The following is a 14,824-nucleotide window of genomic DNA, read 5'->3' on the forward strand; positions in this document are numbered from 1 at the left end:
AGTCAATAAAGTCTAACAAGTAATTGATCTCTCACGTTAGTCTCTAAAAGAAAAAATAATAAACAATAAATGTGGAACATAGCCATCTTATTATAAGCCAATATTGCATTAACCCTCTGGTGCTCTTCGGTCACTTCTGACCGAAAAATTTTCTGTTTTGAATTTTTAAAAATCACTGCTTAATCGGAATGACATGAAACTCGGTGACTTTTATGCCATTTGGAATGTCAACACAAAAAAAAATTGAGGGCATGATTCAAGCAGGCTAAGTGGTCGTAAAAAAAATAGTCACACTTGTGCTCTTCGGTCTAAAATGACCGACCATAGGAAATGAATGGGAAATCGACAAAAACACAAATATTCAGAGAATTTTTGTGTGTACAATCTACAAATCCTCCACAATGCTGAAAAAAAGTACACAGCAGTGAAGGGGTGACACTCTAAAACACACCCATTCATAAACACACCCATTCACACACACACGCACACACACACACACACACACACATTAATATACACACCTCTATTCGGTCACTTTTGACCAAAACATTTTCGGTTTAGAATTTTTCAAAAAATCACAGCTTCAACAGAACAGTACCAAATTCATTGACTTTTATGGCATTTGGAATGTGAACACACATAAAAAATTAGGGCACGATTAAAAAAAACTAATAATAAAATAAAAACTTGTGCTCTTCGGTCTAAAATGACCGACCATTGGAAATGAATGGGAAATTGACAAAAATACAAATATTCAGAGAATTTTTGTGTGTACAATCTACAAATCCTCCACAATGCTGAAAAAAGTACACAGCAATGAAGGGGTGACACTCTAAAACACACCCATTCACAGACACACACACACACACACACACACACACTAATATACTCACCTCTATTCGGTCACTTTTGACCAAAACGGTTTTGATTTTTTTTTAAAAATCACAGCTTCATGAGAACACTACCAAATTCAGTGACTTTTATGGACACACATAAAAAATGAGGGCACGATTCCAAAAAAAAAAGAAAACTTGTGCTCTTTGGTCAAAAATGACCGACATCAGGAAATGAATGGGAAATCGACAAAAATACAAAAATGTACAGAATTTTTCTGTCTCTTTCTGACACATCCACACACACATGCACAAATGAACTGAAACACAGCAAATTGAGAAGATGTAAAATAAAATAAAAATATATGTATAAAAAAATTACATATCCAGAGTGCAAAAGACACACACTCTCTTGCATATACAAAAAATTAACACTTCAAATCATATTTATAACAAAAAACTATCCCAAACTGGATAATAAATAGTCTTTGAGATTGTTTAAATGTATGTTCAACTATTCCACCTAATAAAAATGCTGAATCAATTGTCTAAAAACAACTAGGCAATTCACAAGCTGCTTTGTAGCTTACTATACAGGCATCAAGTTACACCTGCCATTACAGATGTTTTTCTCGTTTTTTACCAACAGATGGCGCTAATCTGCCTTCAAAAATTAGTGTTGAATGGCTGAGTCTCTATTTCAACCTGAAATACTGCATTCATTAAAAAAAAATTAAAAAAAAAATTAAATTAAAATTTTTTATTATTCTCAATGGCAAAAAATGGATATTAATTACAGCATAAATATTCATTATTACCACCAAACCCTCTCAAAATTCAAAAGAAAAAATATTATTAAACAAAAATGAATTGGAATGGTTTTACTGAAAAAATTACAGGATGCGTTACAGGTGTCCGGTCACTTCTGACCGCGAAGAGCACACGTGTGACTGCTAAACGAAGAGCACCAGAGGGTTAAATAATACACAAAAGCAGCTGCTGTGCAAAAAAAACAACTGACAAGAAATAGAAGTATATTTGACAGTCTTACTTCATTTCTGCGTATGTTTGTTCAGAATTTTGCCCGATATATCCACCTCGTTTTTCCGTGGGCGCGGCCATTTTATTAAAATTTATGGGTATGGCTTCTGGTCTCTTGGCGTCTAGCACTATTTTTAGCTGTACAAAAGTTTTTTCTGCTTGATATTGTAAATTGGTTTGTCTTTCCATATTATTTTAATATATTATCCTAATTATGAACACGTTGGTTGGAACAACTGACAAGAACATGTAGCCTAAGTATATTTGACAGTCTTATCCCCTTCATTTCTGTGTATGTCTGTCAGAAATATGTCCAATATATCCATCTTATTTTTCCGTAAGAGTGGATGTGGTCGTTTTATTAAATTTTATGGGTCTGGCTTCCGGTCTCATCCGTGTCTGGTTGTTTTAGCTGTACAAAACAGCTTGTTTTGCTGCTTGATATCGCAAATTGGTGTGTCTTTCCATTTTGTTTTAATATATTATCTTAATTATGTAGGGAAGCCAATTTTCGCCACTGAATAAAAAAAGGTAACTGCAACTTTTTATCTCACAATTCTTTTTTTTTTTTTTTCCAGAACTGTGAGATAAAAACACAATTGCAAGTTATAAAGCCAGAACTCCTAGATATAGTCACAATTCTGACTTTTTTTCTTGTAATTGTGAATTTGTATCTTGCAATTCTGACTTTATCAGAATTGTGAGATATAAACTTGCATTTGCGAGTTATAAAGTCCAGTTCTGAGGAGGAAAAAAAGACTGATATGTTAATTATCTGACTATTACTGACTATTTCTCAGAATTGCAAGTTTATATCTTGGAATTCTGACTTTATAACTTTCAATTGTGAGTTTATATCTTACAATTCAAAGAAAGTCAGAATTGTGAGTTTGTATCACAATTCTGAGACAAAAAAAGTCAGAATTGTGAGAAGTCACAAAACCCTGTTTAAATTTTTTTTTTATTCAGTGGCGGAAATGGGCTTCCATTTGCGGCTAATGAACCAGAAGTCTTGTCCATAGGTTTACTTTCACATTGTATACAGTTTTTCTTTGTAACAGACTTTTCCCATTCATTCAATTTTGACTGTGAACAGTTGACGTGTTACATTTCCTTTTTGCAAAAATGTGATTTCTTTTTGATTTTGGAGTGAAACATAGTTGTTTTCATGAGGTTCACCTGCTAAATACAATATTTTCCTTCTAAACTCAACATGTGAGAAATGCGCATACAGTTGTAGCATTTAAGGTTGTTACGCAAAAAAGGCTTTTATTTATATTAACCATTTGTTTTATTCACAGCAGCATTCTTACGATCAAATCCCCAGTTCCTGCTTGCTATGCAGTCCAACACGAAAACAAAGAATGGGGAAACGGGACAATCCACTCAAAACTTAGAAAAACAAAGGAGATGGTATATGATACACTGTACTAGGGCTATCATAGGTCAACATGCATCTCAATCAATCAAGCTTTTGCATTTCCACAGGATCTGACATGGAGTAAAACAAAAGAAATTTCAATCACTGGATTGTCTAAGAAAGAAAGAACAGGACATCAAGTTGAGTAATGGCCTGAGTGTGAGAGAGAAAAACTTTGAACAACCTTGTCCACACTTACAACTTCACCTACAACACCTGCAAAAAGCTTTACACAACACCTCCAGACTCTTTTAAGAGAAACAAATCAGGCCAGGCGACATTTCAGTGAGAACAAACAAACTCTTCTGTGCATCCAAACCAACCACGTTGATCTCACTCACTGATTTGACCAAATTAACACCTCGTGTAAACACAAGCAAGATAAACATTGTATTAGAAACCTACCGTGTGAATGACATAATTTCTTTCTAGGTGTTAAAATGTTTACATATACATAAAAAAACCTTGGAGATCTGTGCGCGCTCTCTTACGACAGTGTGTGCACCTTTCAGAATTACAGAATTATGTGAATGTGTTGCAGGATTAGTCTTTAAGCATCATCTTACTGCATGTTGTCTTAAATCGGACGTTTCCAAACAGTCTTTGCATTGGAACGATATGCCCAGCTTTTATGTCCACATTGCAAATGTAAAAAAAGAAAAATTTGAGCACCTTTGCCATGCTAGATCCACTGCTAATGTTTATTTTTCTTTTTTGAGGAAGCAAGTTTTCCTGACTGGGTCAAGTTTCAATCCACCTCCTCCATGCTGCTGTAGGATGGGGCGGCACATTCTCCAGAGTGTGCAAACATGTCAGAAGTCACTTCCGTGCTCAACTGAGGAGGTCCGTCTGGGTCCAGGTCTGTCCCAAACAGTGTCTGGCTAGAAGCCTGTAAAATAAACCACCGTTATAAAGGTAGAAAGTTCATCCATCTTCTGAATGGAGTCATGAACGCCAATACACATAAGTATTCAAATGAGTGATTTGAAGACAAGGTCATCTTGAGTTATTTATTGTTTATGAATACAGGCACTATTACAGTTGAGCAGCATTTAGAGTGGTCTCAATTATTGCTGGGACATTTTGTGCAGCATCATAAATAACATGAATATTCAGTCATCTTAAGATTATATTTAAATAAAAATCACTTACCCAACATATTCAATTTACTGCTTAAATTATAACACACATCTGTGCCCAAAGATTTACCCTTCAGTTAGAACCAGTGTCATTTCAAACATCATCATGACACAATCCTGGCCTATGACCTTAATGAGGTACAAAAACAATCTAATGGTATTGTTTCGGTCATGGTGTCCAGAGCTGAGGCATTCACAGAAGCCAAATGTCTTTAGGCTTTGTAGTGTGGACGGCAACATCAACCATTATAGCCCACCAGCATCCCTGAGACTGTTGGAACTGCCATACAATCAAAAACCAAAGTACCGTTCATTTTACAATATGTGGATCTCCTCTCAATCACAACATGTGCAACTAGACTTTGAATCAGTGGTGGAAAGTAGAGGGGAGAAAAGAAGTCACTGGTTTCCCTTGTTGGGTACAGAAGTACAGTACTGAGCTGATCTGCCTCGCTGAGTCACAAAATGGTCATCTTGAAACAACTGTTAACCCTCTGGTGTTCTTTGGTCAGATCTGACCTGAAAATTATAATTTTACGATTTAAAATTTTAAAAAATGTTAACGTTATCAGATTGGTACAAAACTTGGTAAACTTGACCTTAATGGCACTTGCTATGTTAACACAAAATAAAGTTAAGGGCCTGATTCAAAAAAGTGATCAATTATTTAACAAAAAAAAAAAGAAAGTCACATGTGGCTTTTGTGGTCAAAAATGATAGGTAAAAATACAGAAGTTCTTGCGTGTAGATTCTACAAATCAGCTTTGATGCAGAAAAAAGTCCATAGCAATGAAGGGTGATACTCTGAAACATCAAGAGTGCAAAACAGACACACAAAAACAAACTGATATGACTATAACAATGCAAGTTTCTGCAAATGTGTGAAATCAAATCAATAATTCAGCCACAATGCAGGGGAAAAAGGAAAAAGCAAAGAGGGGGTTAAACTTCAAAACATCAAGTGTAAAACACACCAATGCAGACACAAAATTAAACAGACCGCTACAGCAAATTTCTGGAAATGTGTGAAATTAAGTCAATAAATCTTCCACTATAATTATATTATATATATATGGAAAAATTGTTCAATTATTGCTTACATATTAGTGCTGGGTAACGATTAATTGTGATTAATTGCATCCAAAATAAACTTTTTTTGTGTATATATTTATGTGTGGGTACTGTATATTTATTATGCATATATAAATAAACACACATGCAAGTATACATTTAAGCAAATATGTTGTTTATATATTACATTCCTTTATATGTAATATATATTATATGAATAAATATAGACATGTAAATATTTTTAAAATATATGTGACCCTGGACCACAAAACCTTAAGTCGCTGGGGTATATTTGTAGCAATAGCCAAAAATACATTGTATGGGTCAAAATTATTGATTTTTCTTTTATGTCAAAAATCATTAGGAAATTAAGTAAAGATCATGTTCCATGAAGATTTTTTGTAAAATTCCTACTGTAAACCTATCAAAATGTAATTTTTGATTAGTAATATGCATTGCTAAGAACTTAGTTTGGACAACTTAAAAGGTGATTTTCTCAGTATTTTGATTTTTTGCACCCTTAGATTTCAGATTTTCAAATAGATGTATCTCAGCCAAATATTGTCCTATCCTAACAAACTATACATCAATAGAAAGCTTATTTGTTGAGCTTTCATATGATGTATATATCTCAGTTTTGTAAAATTTAACCTTATGACTGGTTTTGTGGTCCAGGGTCACATATACTTTTTGTGTCTTTATATATACAAAATAAGTATACACAGTACACACACGTATATAATATATTAACAAAAACTTAAATTTTTTCGATGCAATTAATCACGATTAATTGTTGCCCAGCACTAATAAATATTAAACAGCACCAAACAATTTCCTTAAAATGTAAAATAGTAAGAAACAAACAAACAAAAAAACAAGTTACATTTTAGGTGTTCAGTTTCTTCTGAAGACAAGAGTGTGACTCCCAAAAATGAAGAACATCAGTGGGTTAAACAATTTTTCAAAAATGGCAGACTATTGACAAACTTTGGCAAAAATTCATTAAGACAGAAGAAAGTCATTTAAAACTCAACTAAACTAATTAGAGTTGCAACAAAAAACACTAATAAAGAAAAATCTGTGAAATGAAGCAGCAAGATTAACGAATTAACGATTTAGCTAAGGCCCTGTTTACACTAGTGCGTCCTCGTCTACACTGGCATTTTGCACTGCATTTCAGAAAATGATCTGTCTCTACACTACACAACCGAAAACGCATGTCACTTGATCATTCAGGCTGCATACATCATCAAGGATGTTTTAATTTAAGAGAAGTAACCTTAATAATAATTGTTATTCCTTGGGGTGTAAAAATACTGTAATTTATTTTTCTACTTAGCTGTTTATTGGTTACTTGAAATGTCACAAATGAGCATGATATTATTTTTTACACGGTCGTTTTCACGCCATTGTTTTCAAAAGTCACCGTTATGGTCCGTTTACACTGAAATGCAACCCCAGAGTTTTCAAACTAAAATGAGATCTAAAGCTTTTTCGAGGGTGAACTTGCTACTTTCTAGCAACTAGCAACTTTCTTCACAGAAGCTTTGCATTCAATTATTTCAACTCAAATCAGTATTTTGTGTCTAATTATGTAGTTTTGTAGGACGTATATGTGTAATAAGTTGGATAATGTACATCCAGCGGTTGTTGTCGCAAAATAAAGCTTGGCGCGAAGCAGATGTAAATTATCCCTTCCTTTCATCAGCTAAAACTAACTTTTTTTTTATTCCAAAGATTAAAAGGAAAAAAGACCATAAATCTACACTAACACAGTAAGTACAGTAAACTTTGAATTCATGTTGACTTTAAACCTGACATAATACACCTACAGAGATAGTTATCACAGAATTGTATTATCATTATGCTGTTTTTTTTAGAGCCATTTAAGTTCTATTTAAAACCTACAGCTGATACACAATGCTGACTGGCATAAATTTAAGAGATCATCCACCAAAAAATGTAAATTCTGACACCATTTACTCACCTTCATGTCCTTTCAAACCTGTATGAACATAAAAGAAGATATTTTGAAGAACACCGGTGACAAAACAGCTTTGGTTCCCATTGACTTTCATTGTATGAACCAAAAACACAATGAGAACAGAAACGGTTTTGTTACCAGCATTCTACAAAATACCTGAAGAGCTCTGAAGAAGAAAGTCATTCAGGATTGGAAGGACATGACAGTGGGGTCAGAAATGAACTTTTCCTATTAAGAAGCAATGTTTGATTATTGATTTCCAGGGGCATTTCTTACATTTGCGAGGGTAATTTTTATAATCACCTTATTATTATAAAAACCATACTATGTTGTCTTGAATGTCAAATACTCAATTGTACCCAATTACTTTTCATTCATTTTCACATTTCATTTTAATTGAGACAGCCGTAATACATTGTTTAATTGTGCAGGGGCATTTTTTGCCCCTTTGCCTTAAATTTGTGTGGCATTTTTGTTCATTTTGGTGGCATTTTTGCCACAAGCCCTTGTTAATTTCTGACCCTGCAGTGAGCAAATTATGACAATTTTTGGATTTTTTGGATCCCTTAAAAAGTTTTAATCTAAGTTTTGATTGATTGATTGATTGGTCATACAGCTAAAAATAAAAACTTAACGCTAAAAAGAAGGTGTCCCTCTAACTGCTCTGAGTATTTGTTAACCATTAAATGCATATTCTAAATACATTTATATTTATGCAAGACATTTTTCCTGAGTGTTATGAAACATTCTGGACAATGTTGTAAAAAAAAAAAAAAAAAAAAAAAAAAAAAAGAACAATCCTGACTAGCATGGCTGTGTTGACTCCCAACCTAAATAGTTCCCACAAGAAGAGTCATAACTAACAGTACAATGCAAAGTAAAATGCAAAGTGCAAATCTTTAGTTTCTGCTTAGGGTCTGCAGCTGCTGTGACTAGTAAATTAAGCCCAGTTGGACCAGTATAACAAAGGATAGATGAGGTTGAACAGCAAGGCTAGGACCGCCGCCACAGTGCCCATGATGAAATATCTCAGACGCTCCCCATCAGAGTAATCTGAGATGCGGTCTCGTCTGCGCTGAGAATGCCCTCCCCTGCTCTCCGGTTCCTCCTCCGGCCTCGTCCTGGCTCTTCTTCCACGCAGACCGGGGCGGAACAGGCTCCGAAAAGAGGCATCTCGCTGCCCCTCCTCATCCTCCTCCAGTTCCTGCCATATCAGAGACGCCTGCGATTGGCGGAAACCTGTGTGAGCTTCTGGGAAAGCGCCTTGCCTCATCAATCCACCGTAGAACACCAATTACACTGAGTATCAGAGAGCTCACTGCTCCAGTTTGACACACTCAGGTGGATGGGTAAGCAAAATAGCATGCAAAAGACCCAAGAGGTCTCTTCATGCCCAGAAATAGCATTTCATTTTTATTTTGTACACAGCCTGTGACTAAATATCTACTAAATTAAAAGCAAAATGTTTCCTTGGACCCATAAATCACCAGTTTGAACTTTAAGGATGGACCACTGATGCAATTTTTTTTCTCAAAAGTGCGAAAATGTTTAACTTGGTTCACACGAATCATTATCTAATCTTTTAAAGACGCTGATGTTACTGGAGCGCATTCAAAGTTTTACGAAGGTCACGCTCAGCTGATCCGATAACGAAAGATGTGAAGAAACGGCTTGTTAGAAATTGTTGAAACCAAGGTGCAAATGTCATTTTTGTATATTTATACCTTTTGAGATACAAAAAGTAATGAAAAGTCGAGAGATTCTAACACACTTCATCAAATGGCCATGATGCTTCGTGATTCATCTATTAGTCACGGCTCTGATAGATATCACAAGGTGATTATACTCCAGAACATCTGAGAGAACATAATCTCTCATGAAACGACTAATTAAATTATAATCATCTGATGGTGTCTGAGCATTTCTGAGACGGCTCATTAAAAAATGAATGAGAAAAACTGTTTTTTTCATGTTGAGAATCCACCAGGAATGTTACCCAATCCTTTGCAGCTTTAATGAACAAGTCTATAGCTGCTCCACTAAGATTAAACAGTTTTTCCATTGGTCTGCAGTGACATGAGAAGGTGCTGAGCTCACCTGACTGGCAGCGCCGCCGGTTGCAGCAGAGGATTCGGCGCCAAGGGGCCCCAGTAAGTGAGACGGCCTCTCTACCGGAGAGTTCCTGCGGCGGTAGAACAGCACGTAGGCGTAACGTGTAACCACCTGACTCTCTTCCACCGTTGTTACTGTGCTGTCATCAAACAAACGCCAGCCTGAAATAGTAAGTGACAGACTGTGAGACGTTTCCTACAACACAGCCAGTGAAAAGTTATTGATCTAGAAGAGCTCGCTCGTACCAACGTCGCTGCGCTGGCTGTTTTTGTCGCTGGGAAGACGAGCATAGGCTGTGTAATGTCCTCCGATCATGCCGCCATAGTGGTTGATCACAGCATAGAGATCATAGATGGGTGGCTGCTGGATGTCACCCTTATGACCAATACAGAACTTACTCAGGTCCAGGTTTCTGATGAGGACAGAAAAATAGGTAAAAAATCCATTACACAGTCAATTCAAAACATGGATAATAAACAAACTATTCAGCTAAATGTGACATTTACAGTTCACACTGCTATTAAACTCCACCTAAACGATCAGGATTATTTTTGTAGTGGCACATTACAAAGCAGCTTTACATAAAAATAGTGCCAAACAACTATATGTGACAATAGCTTCCTTTAGAAAAAAACTTAAAGGCACAGTATGTAATTTTTTGCCTCTAGAGGGTGCATTTTCAAAACAAAGAAAAGCGTAGTTTGATGAGCTGTTATTGAGTGTGGAATAATGGGAGTTGTTGTCTTCATCCCCACAGCCAAAGCAATCCATCTGGACTCAGGCAGAAATTATGTTCATGGATGAACTGATGTATTAAAGATTTATTAACATCACTTTAGTATTAAGTAGGGTGGGGCTGAAAGCCGTGGAAGTGAAACAAGGATGCTAGAGAAATTGCTAGTGAGAGACAAGTGTGACATCTTGAAAGCAGCTAAGGTTTACACTCCTTCTGGTCATGTGTATTTGGGGTAAAGCATTGTTGTTTTATCATACTAGATACATTTGAGTGTGTTGAAAATTCTGTTATAATCGTACTGTGCGTTCGTCACCTTCTACTTTGGTGTTTCCATGTTTTCTACAAAATAAAACCAGATATCGAGGGTGCATGACGTCACTGGCAGGCGACGCAATGACAAGGAATGGAATAATGTAAGTACACAAGTCAGCAAAATATATAACTCAATGAAAAAAAAATATACAAAAAAGAAAATGGAAAAACTATATATATATATATATATATATATATATATATATATATATATATATATAAAAACATTCAAAATATTAATAAAACCTATACCAGTATCTCGATAGTAAAATAAAAATTTTTACTAAACGAAACTGATAATTTTATTTAGCAAAAATGCATTACATTGATCAAGTGACAGTTAAGACATTTAAAAATATTTATATTTCAAATAAACAATGCTCTTTTGAACATTCTATTCATCGAATATGGACCTATGAAATCATTTTTCAATTTAATTTTTTTTCCAATTCAAATTCCATTTTATTTGTTTTCCAAATTCTATTTGATTTTTTTTTTTTTTTTTTTACCAAATTCCATTTAAATTTTTTTTTAACTCTGAATGGTGAATTTAATTTAGCCATTAAAACATTCACACAGAGACACGCGGGATTCACATTTAAATAGTATTTTGTAGCTTAATATTCACAGACACTAGTCCATATCGCATTTTAATTTAAATGTGTGGCCCTACGTTTGATTTATTCATGCAAAATTTGGCAAATTCTGTGACATTCTGCATTATACAGTAAATTCAATTTTTATGACAGGAATCCGCAAATCCTAGTTTTCTGCATCAAGGAAATCATAGGACCATAATCAAAGAAATAAAAAAAAAATCATGGTTTTCAGAAAAATGTTTTTTCACAATGATAAGAAATGTTTCTTGAGCAGCAAATCAGCATACTAGAAAGACTACTGAAGGATCATATGACACTAAAAACTAAAGTAATGATGCTGAAAATTCCATCACAGGATTAAATTTGATTTTTACTCGTGTTTACATAGTTATTTTAAATTGTAATAAAATTTCACAATAATACAGTTTTTACTGTTTTTTTTTTTTTTTATTAAATAAATGCATCCTTAGGCCACGATCACACCGAACGCGTTTTTGCAGTTGGAGGCGCCTCTTTTGAATGGTTTTCTGTTGGCAGTGAGCGTTCTGCACGCTGTTTATGCGCCCCCGGCGTCTCGCGTTTTCGCCGCCTGCTGCACCTCGAGTTTTTGCAGGAGCGCTCTGAGCGCCTGAAGTTGAAAAAAAATCAACTCTGAGCGGAAAAACGCCCAACGTCATTCGCGTTCTTTTCCATTGTCCAATCGAATGAATGGAGAGGCGGGCCTTCTGTTGTGGTGACGAAAGTTTACCGTTGCTTAAAAAGTCCGGAGACTGCAAGAATTAGAGGAGAAACCTTTGGTGTCTATCGTGGGTAACCCAGAGCTGTATTATTTAGGGTTTCTGCTAATATGACAGTTTACTTAACAGCAAAAAAACTAAGATTTTAGAGCGCTCGCGCTATAATCCTTTGATTTGACTGACAGGACAGCTGTTTTGGTCGTTGCTTAGCAACATAAAAAAACCGCAGCACACTGCTCTTTTATTAAAAGTGACCAAAAAAGGCAGTGCTGTGCACCTGGCGTTTTTAGAACTAAAAGACGTGTTCGGTGTGATCGGGGCCTTAGTGAGCATAAAATACTTCTTTAAAAAAGGGATAGTTCACCCAAAAATGAAAATTCTGTCATTAGTTACTCACCCTCATGTCGTTCCAAATCTGTAAGACTGTTGGTCATCTTTGCAACAGAAATTAAGATATTTTTTATAGAATCCAAAAGCCTTCTGACCCTGTATAGTCAGCAAGTCACAATATAGTACTCTTGTAAATGAGAGTCGAAGACTGACACGGAAGAAAAGAAACTATTGAATAAAGTTGTTATTTTTGCTTATTTTGCAGTATATGCAGGGTCAGAAAGCTCTCTGATTTCATCAAAAAATATCTTAATTTGTGTTCTGAATATCAACAATCTATCAGAGTCTTACAGGTTTGGGACCACATGAGGGTGAGCATTTTTTGGTTAAACTATTCCTTTAATCTTTCAGACCCTTAACAATTGAATTTCTGTGCTAGTGAGACAAGAGTATAGTTGAGTGTACCTGACTGGGAAATCAACCATATCATTAATCTTGTCCCTCCATATGAAGCTCCTAAACGAGAAGCGCTTGAGCTGGATGATGAGTACATTCGGAAGACGCCAAAGCAGAAGCTGTTTAGAGGCCTCCCTGTGTTGCTGGCACTTAGGACAATACCTGAACCACAACAAGAGAAGACATAAGTGAGCCAATCACATTTATGATGCCATTAAAATACACTTTGAAACTGACACGTCTCTCCATACCATGCCTCTTCAGGGGCCAGCACCTCAGGTTTGGTGAAGAGGTTCAGGCACTGTTCTAAGGTGAAGTGTCCTGCCCTGGATGTCTCGGTAGCAGAGCCAGGGTCCTCATCAAACTCCAGCTCTTTAGAGCGCACCAGCACATATTCCTTCTGCCGCTCGTTGTTTTTCCACACCAGCTCCAGCGTGCAGTCATCAGGCACCTCCAGTACCGCATCACCTGTCGGTGGCACAAGGATGATGAAGATATGCTGCTTCAACAAGCTTTTTATAAAACACATTCATCCAAAATCCTCTGACTGACCTTTGTCCTCAAGTTTTCCATCCTCCTTTTGGCTGGAGTCCAGAACTGTGATGTAGAATTGAGACGCACCTCCAGTCGCTGACTCAGACGGCTGCTGATACCCAGTCACTACAGCTACCAATGAACAAACAGCAAAGGATTATTACTCTACAACAAACAAAGGGCACTCTTTTTTCAAACAAAAAAAAGAGTGCTCTTTACACCAACTTACCTTCTGGTTTAACAGCCTTTTCACATGATGTTTCTTTCTCCACCAAAGAATCTTGGGAGCTGGTGGCAAGCTCACAGCAGCCTGAGTCACTGGAGAGAGTGTCTCCACCTGCTGCGGAGATCATAGACGCGGTCTCTGTTTGTGGGTCTGTGCCAGAGTCACCCTGCTCTGCTTGGCTTTCCGCTTCTGCCGCAGATGATGGCTCCTCTTCTGGCTCTTGACACTCTGAGACGCTGCTCGCCATAGAGGTCAGGTCAACACGGGACAGGCTGGCCTCTGGAGACGTCCGACCGGACTGGTAAGGTGGCTGGAACACATTGACAGAGTACCTGCACACAGAAATGAAGGGTTACACAGTGTTGCTGGTTTCAATTTAACAGATTTTACTTTTTATGTCAGCATACCCCAATCTAATCACTTAAAATAGATAATAAAATAGCTCATGCAATCATACAAATAAATAATTATTAATTAAATGCTATAATATCTACACAGACAAATACATAAAATTCAAAACTGATATAAAATATAAAAGTTATAAAAATAACACATACAATATCGAAAATATAACAAATTCCAAAGCTAATAAATGAGTATATAAAAAATATATAATATAAAACTTAAATAATAAAAATTTAAAAATGCTATACATACACTACCAGTCAAAAGTTTTTGAACAGTATGATTTCGTATGTTTTTTTTTTTAAAGAAGTCTCTTCTGCTCACCAAGCTTGCATTTATTTGATACAGTTTACAGCAAGAAGCAGAGTAGAATTTTTCAGGTTTCTTGGATGAACAGAAAGCTTAGAAAAACAGCATTTATCTGAAATAGATATCCCTTGTCACGTTATAATCATTAATCATCACTTTATCACTTTTTATCAATTTATAGAATGATTTAAGAAGGATCATGTGACACTGAAGACTGGAGTAATGATGCTGAAAATGTAGATTTGATCACAGGAATAAATTACATTTTAAAATATATTTAAATAGAAAACAGTTATTTTAAATAGTAAAAACCATTTAGAAATTTAGCTCACAAAAATACTATAAAAAAGATAAATCTGCTTAATAAATAAATAACATTAACAAATTTTAAAACAGACATTTACCTGAAAAAAATGCTCACAGATTTATATGTATAAAAGTTATATGTATACATATAAGTGTATATGTATGTATGTATGTATATATGTATGTATATATGTATGTATATATGTATATATATATGTATATATATATATATATATATATATATATATATATATATATATATATATATATATAT

General features: G+C 35.4%; 1 protein-coding gene across 2 annotated transcripts in view; it reads right to left on the reverse strand.

Annotated features, from left to right (window-relative positions):
- Positions 1 to 3,123: 3,123 nt before the first annotated feature.
- The window catches only part of usp19 (ubiquitin specific peptidase 19), a 33,675-nt gene continuing 21,974 nt past the window's right edge, over positions 3,124 to 14,824 (reverse strand). For both annotated transcript variants that reach the window (XM_073822539.1, XM_073822538.1), the window contains exons 20-26: positions 13,534 to 13,862; positions 13,323 to 13,436; positions 13,022 to 13,238; positions 12,780 to 12,932; positions 9,846 to 10,012; positions 9,586 to 9,761; positions 3,124 to 4,183 (exon numbers count right to left, since the gene is read on the reverse strand). In XM_073822539.1, coding sequence (XP_073678640.1) covers positions 4,043 to 4,183; positions 9,586 to 9,761; positions 9,846 to 10,012; positions 12,780 to 12,932; positions 13,022 to 13,238; positions 13,323 to 13,436; positions 13,534 to 13,862 — 1,297 coding nt within the window. In that variant the 3' untranslated portion in view covers positions 3,124 to 4,042. The remainder of the gene's footprint in view (positions 4,184 to 9,585; positions 9,762 to 9,845; positions 10,013 to 12,779; positions 12,933 to 13,021; positions 13,239 to 13,322; positions 13,437 to 13,533; positions 13,863 to 14,824) is intronic.

The sequence above is a fragment of the Garra rufa genome, chromosome 18 (assembly GCF_049309525.1).
Source record: "Garra rufa chromosome 18, GarRuf1.0, whole genome shotgun sequence".
Classification (NCBI taxonomy): Eukaryota; Metazoa; Chordata; class Actinopteri; order Cypriniformes; family Cyprinidae; genus Garra; species Garra rufa.